Source organism: Podarcis gaigeae (assembly GCF_964106915.1).
Source record: "Podarcis gaigeae genome assembly, chromosome: 1".
NCBI classification, from domain to species: domain Eukaryota; kingdom Metazoa; phylum Chordata; class Lepidosauria; order Squamata; family Lacertidae; genus Podarcis; species Podarcis gaigeae.
The window spans coordinates 92,523,125-92,529,567 of NC_139678.1; the positions used below are offsets into that span (position 1 = coordinate 92,523,125).

A 6,443-nucleotide genomic window follows, 5' to 3' on the forward strand; every position below is an offset into this window, starting at 1 on the left:
CAATTTCTAATTATTAATTCAGCAAATCCTCTCCCTTATTTTCCATTTAATTTTTAACCTTTCTTTTCTATTTACTTAAACCATTACCGCTGGATACCACATAATTTCTAAACCAACGTCATTCTAGCATTCATTAATTTTGCAATGTTTCCTAAGATAGTCCTTAAATTTCTTCCAATCTTCTTCCGCTGTCTCTCTTCCCTGGTCTCGGATTCTGTCAGTCATTTCTGCCAGTCCCATATAGTCTATCACCTTCATCTGCCATTCTTCCAAAGTGGGTAGATCTTGTGTCTTCCAATACTTTGCGATGAGTATTCTTGCAGCTGTTGTAGCATACATAAAGAATGCTCTATCCTTCTTTGGCACCAATTGGCCGACCATACCCAGGAGAAAGGCCTCTGGTTTCTTCAGGAAGGTATATTTAAATACCTTTTTCATTTCGTTATATATCATTTCCCAGAAAGCCTTAATCTTTGGGCATGTCCACCAAAGGTGACAGAATGTACCTTCAGTCTCTTTATATTTCCAACATTTATTATCAGATAAGTGAAAACAAAAAAAATCCTTCCAGTAGCACCTTAAAGACCAACTAAGTCAGTTCTTGGTATGAGCTTTCGTGTGCATGCACATTTCTTCAGATACACTGAAACAGAAGTTTCCAGACCCCTTTCCAGATAAGTGGTAAATTTTTGCAAGCTTGACTGGGGTCATGTACCACCTATAAAGATACAGCTGATAACTTGGTTTAAGAACAGCTTAGTTTAGGAACAACTTGGATTAAGAACGCTGCAAACCCCGAAGTAGGTGTTTTGGTTCGTGAACTTTGCCTTGGAAGCAGAACATGTTCTGCTTCCTGTTGAGTGTTTTCCATTTGTAAACTGAGTCCCCTGCTGCTATGGAAAAGCATACCTTGGTTTAAGAACGCTTTGGTTTAAGAACGGACTTCCAGAATGGATTAAGTTCGTAAACCAAGGTACCACTGTACTGGACTTCCATAAGGCAATTTACCATGGTTCTGTCATCTAAAATATCAGCAATAAGAATTTCCCAATATCAAGGAAGAAGACAGGCCATAGCTAAAAACCTTGTGTCTCTTGTGGAGGTCATTTTTGCACTTTCATATGCACTGATCTAATTTGTATGTAACACTAAACAGTGGTTTAGCACTACATGCATGAGCCTCAGGGTCATGAGCTCCACCTTCCTTATTCTGCACAGTTACAAAGAGCTCAGAAGCATATTATTATTATTTATTAAATTTCTATACCGCCCTTCATCCTAGGATCACAGGACAGTTTACAATATAGAAACACAAAAATAACATAGTAACAAATGAAAACAATAACTCCCCCCAAGGGGCCAGGATTTAGGGAAAGACAACATCATGTTCTACATGGAATAAAACAAAACATTTCCTTTTATTGTTAGTAAATTCATAGAGAAATTTCTTAAAGAAGAAAAGGACACACTACACATCTTGCTTTAAAAAGAAACTATCCATGTTATCAGAAAGGTTTTTGCTTTTTTAAAAAGATACACAGTATTTTGTTCTTCACCTCTACTTCAGTTGCCCTGGATTTATGAGGTCACTTTCTTTAACTTCTGCATTTTTCTTCTCTTTCAAGTTCTGCTTCCATGCAAATTATTTTGTCATATACTGTACACTGGGAAAAATAACAGAGATCTGATTCTGTGGGATTTTTATCAGGTTTTTTTAAAATGAGAATATAAGATCTTTACAATATCAACTTTATATCCTGCCTTGGAGTCTCAAAATGTTTGTTCTTTCTGATAACATAAATTCCAGTACGGACGAGTTCTTTGAAGAAAATCTCCTGTCTAGCCATTTTTGCTTTAGCCCAAGTAGAGTTTAATATTTATATTGTGTGATTAATCCAAGTATCAGTAACCATCCATCAAAGGATCTGCTCCTTATTTTTCTGATAGAAAACTTTATATAGCTATAGGTACCGTAACAGCTGCACTTCAGTAAATGCCATCAATCAAATTAAAAACAAACTTGGTCAAATGTGGCAATCCCAAGTCAAAATCCCACCTTAGACATAGTCACACCTGGTCTTTCCATACAGGCAGAGTAAGCAAATACTGTAGCATACAGAGAGCAAGTTATGTTTTTTAAAAATTTCTCCATATAAACAGAAATCCAATAGAGCAAGCAAAGATCTGGGCTTGAAGCCTTTGTGCTGATTTGTTATTGCAGATCCCATCTGCATTATACATTTGAAGCATTATTAGACCACTTTAAGTAGTCAAAGATATCTAACCTTGCTCAAGAGTTAGCGAGGGCTACCAAACAATGGAGCTAGTGGAAAACTCCTTTCCCCCCATTTAAAGTAATTTCCCCCTCCCATTTTGAGCACTGGATGACACAATGTTTGGTAGGTCCCTCCCCACACAACCATATGAAGAGGTGTTTGTGGGGAATTCAGGAAGCTGCAGAAGGGGGAAGGACGAAAATTCACTGCATGAGCTTGCCTTCTATTTGCACAGCTCTGGATACAACCCAGTGTTTTATGGACTTACTGTTTTAAAATTCTTAGCAGCCCTGAGAAGTTTTACCTGAAGAAAAGCAATCATCAAATAAATAAAAGTAAATATGGAAAACCCCAGACCTCCATTCAATAAAATGGAAACAAAATATTTGGAAGACATTCCATTAATGTCAAATGGGACTAATTTCCACATACAGTGGTGCCTCGCAAGACGAAATTAATCCGTTCCGTGAGGCTCTTCGTATAGCGGTTTTTTCGTCTTGTGAAGCAAGCCCATTGACAGCTTAGCGGATTAGCGCTACAGCTGTCAAGCGGCTTCCAGCGATCAGCTGTTAAGCGGCTTATCAGCGGAACAGCTGATAAGCAGCTTAGCGGCTTAAGAAAAGGGCCAAAAAAGCGAAAAAAACCCGCGGGGGGATGCAAGATTTTTTCCGTCTTGCGAAGCAACCCCATAGGGGAATTCGTTTTGCGAAGCGCCTCCAAAACGGAAAACCCTTTCGTCTAGCGGGTTTTTCGTCTTGCGAGGCGTTCGTCTTGCGGGGCACCACTGTACTTATCAGAGGAGTGAATCCAATAGGCCATTGTACAAGTGAAACAACTTCCACTCACAAAGCAGAACAGGTTGCGGAATTCCTACAACTGATGGGGGGGGTGAATAGGGGCATACAGAGAGTAGAAAAGGAACTTAGGTTGTGCTGGTGAAAGTCATTGGGCTCCTACAATGATTTGGTTGGATACAACACAGTTTGAGCTAGTATTTTAGCAGGAAATAACAGCTGCAGCTTCCTTGAAAAGCAAAGTGTTGATGGAAATTGTCCCCCCCCCCCTCTGAAATTAGAATATATTTTATTCAGCCTTTCTGAAACATAATTCTGGACTAAATACTCTTCTTAAAGATTGCTCTTAGTCTTCAAGTGTAGAAGCATTTGTGGCAAACTGAAACAGGGCACATTTATTAACAGTAGAACCTGCCAAAGTATAGCCCAGGTGAAATGCATGCAACTAGAGCTCTTCGTTGAAATATATACCCCATTCAAGTGGTCCGCAACCAGTTATTAAAAGGGACTTCTCTGTTTTTGCTGCTGCAATATTGAAAGAGATGTTGTTTTGAACAGCACATCCACAGTGTTATGTCTTGGACAATTTAGGATACAAAGGTGTGATTGCAAAACCTACTGAAACAAAAAAATCCAAAATGTAAAATAATGACGCCATCTCTACATATCATGAACAGGTTGTGTAACTTTTATAGGGAATATCATCAGTGGGAAAAGCTGCATTGCTAGCAGTTTCAGACGGGTATTTTAAAACAAATTTAAGTTGGCCTCTGATTAGCCATGAAGTTCACTGGATGACACTGGACCAGTCACTGTCTGAACCTACATGTTTTCAGTCTACAAAAGCAGAGAATGAAACTTGTATACAGTAGTAGTAAATTACCCATGATGACAAATCCTCATATGGCAAAATATGCTGGTACATATATTTCCAAAGAACAGGAATGCAAACCATAATACTCAGTGTTAGGATCAGCTGACAGTCACATGTGGGCAAACACTAGGGTAGTAGTTATCACTGTGGACTCTAGCTAGGAATACCCTGTCCGAGCCTAACCTACCTCAAATGCTTATTATAGTGTAGGTAATGCACATTTGTGGATGCCACCTTGAGCTCAATGGAAGAAGGATGGGATACATACGTAAACATTAAAGTACCATATAGTAAACAGCCTACTATTTCACATACTGGTGGGGCTCATTTTGAGCTGCTTATAACAGATTGTAGACAATCATATTATTTTTTACACATATATTTAATTCAAGGAAGAGACACCTTTAGGTCATTTGAGATTGTGCACCAAAGGCTCTTGCCAGGTAAATGATTAATTCAGAATGGCTGTTTTCCAATTTCTCAAGTGCACAACACTGGTGAATGGTACTCCTGCTGAGTACTTTTTTCCTGCTGTGAACATGTTCCTCCATGTTCCTGAGTTCAACATGGGGTACTTTCTTGTCCTCCTTTGCCCCAAGCATCCACCCAGAAAGCTTGTCTTACCTTTCCTTCAAACCTGGCTGTGCTTCCAAGTGGCACCCGGATATTCCTTGGAGGTAAAGTAAACGCCGGTGCTTCTGTTGGAGCAGGAGACTTTAGAGAGGAGTGGTCCAGGGTCAAGGTGGCTTTGGAGATCCTTGTAGTCGTTACCAGTTTCACATCCCCCATGTTAAGAGCTTTAAAAGTAGATGAAAAACAAGGAAGTACAAATGCCAGTTATTATTTCTATAGGGACACTGTCAAACCACAGAGAAAATTAAATTAAATACCCAAGTCTTATTTATTTCAGAGGGAGAAGCAAGTAGGATGAAAACTGAAAACAGGCAATTGTTTCTCAGAACACTGAAGTGTTAAATCTCTTTCATCCAAATCAGTGCAAATTAAACGTGCTCAACTTTTGCAGGATTATGCCCAATAGGAAGACATTATACCTATAGGAAAAGGACACTGTTGCTCTGGAAACCCCTTGGCTGCAAGAACAATGAGAATTTTTTTTTAAAGAAACCGAACACATAAAATAATTGATCCCTCCTTGTGTGTGAAAAACTGGAGGAATAACCAAGCTAAAGCAACTATGAAATAATAACCACAAGAGCTTAATGGGAAAGGGGTGGAAGGGAATCCAGCAACCTGAAAACTACTTGCATCAGTAATAAATAAATACAATCGTCTAGACGAAAAGTGTGGTTTTAAAGATGGACTGTCTCCATTTATATGGCTTTTCCAGGACAGGACAGACAAGAATTAACTGTACTATAAACAATTTTGCAACAGCAAGCCTCACAATGGGGAAGGGAAATGAACCAAAAGCCTAGAATTATGCCTACAGTAGTTGTGCCTTTTCTTTTCACTGATTATACAAACTGATTTCACAAAATGTGATGGCAAATCATCAGGAAAGGAGTTTCAGAAACAACTATGCAGCTGTATTTGGAAAGCTGCAGATTATTTTTTCTCTGTGATTTTTAATGTCTGCTAGGTCAAAGTCATAGTGATCCCATACCAGCCACTGAATCCCCTTATAAATCTCCACACAACCAAATACAGCTTTTGCCTTGCTGTGGCATCACTTGTCAACAATATGAATTCTAGACCCCACTGAACCTTGCTCTGACTTGCTTTTTATTCTTGTTGCTCTCAGTCTCATTCAGTCCCTGCATCTACTTGTTGGTCCCTCAAGTGTCTTGCAGCAGCTATTTCCAAATTTTAGTAATGCAATTCTTAAATCCTGCACTGACTTCAAGGCTCTCTTGCCTTTTGCAAGCAGGGGAATCTAGGCCTACTAGAAGAACAGCTGCTAAAATAATTTTTTGATGAAGATTTTCTCCACAGTAAGAGTAGGAGGAATCTCTTTTTAAAAAGGAAAACAGAGGTTAAAATGTTTAAAACATGCAATACCACACAAATTAAGCTTTTTGGCCACCTGGGTAACTAAGCAGCTGGATATCTACATGCCAGCAAAGCAGACACACCAATGGAACTTTCTTTTTATATTCAGGTATGTAATGGCCACTGCCCCAAGCGCCTCTAACAACTTCTTTCATGATTCTCAGAGTGGATTAAAGATTACTCCCTCTTCACAAGGAATCTGGGAACTGTAGCTCGGTGAGGGGGATAGGGGCCGCAGCACCATTAACAAACTTCAGTTCCCAGAATTCTTTGGTGGAAACCATAACTTTAAAAAAATGGCATCAGTGTTTTAAATATATGGTGTGTGAATGTGGCCTTATCCAGGTGACACCGGGTATACTTAACGTCAACATGAAGGGTGGGGGTCAAATCAAGCCCCCTGAGGCCTATCTAGCCTTCAGAGCTCTCCCCAGGCCACCTCCCCCTCAAGCCCTGCCTTGTTCCAGTGTGTTTTTGCCTAACTCAAAT

At 39.5% G+C, this 6,443-nt stretch overlaps 1 protein-coding gene and 1 long non-coding RNA gene across 15 annotated transcripts in view; both read right to left on the reverse strand.

Annotated features, from left to right (window-relative positions):
* MYLK (myosin light chain kinase) overlaps window positions 1–6,443 on the reverse strand; it is a 179,858-nt gene that overhangs the window by 131,520 nt on the left and 41,895 nt on the right. For 11 of the 14 annotated variants that reach the window (XM_083725422.1, XM_083725406.1, XM_083725423.1 and 8 more), the window contains one exon: window positions 4,569–4,741. The exons of the other annotated variants lie outside the window; for them this stretch is intronic. In XM_083725422.1, the coding sequence (XP_083581548.1) occupies window positions 4,569–4,733 (165 nt within the window). In that variant the 5' untranslated portion in view covers window positions 4,734–4,741. The remainder of the gene's footprint in view (window positions 1–4,568; window positions 4,742–6,443) is intronic. 14 annotated transcript variants of the gene reach the window in all.
* LOC310825885 lies at window positions 1,239–3,639 on the reverse strand. The gene is made up of 2 exons (XR_014555556.1): window positions 3,542–3,639; window positions 1,239–1,664 (listed from the first exon to the last, which is right to left on the reverse strand). It is a non-coding gene; the product is annotated as an uncharacterized lncRNA (long non-coding RNA).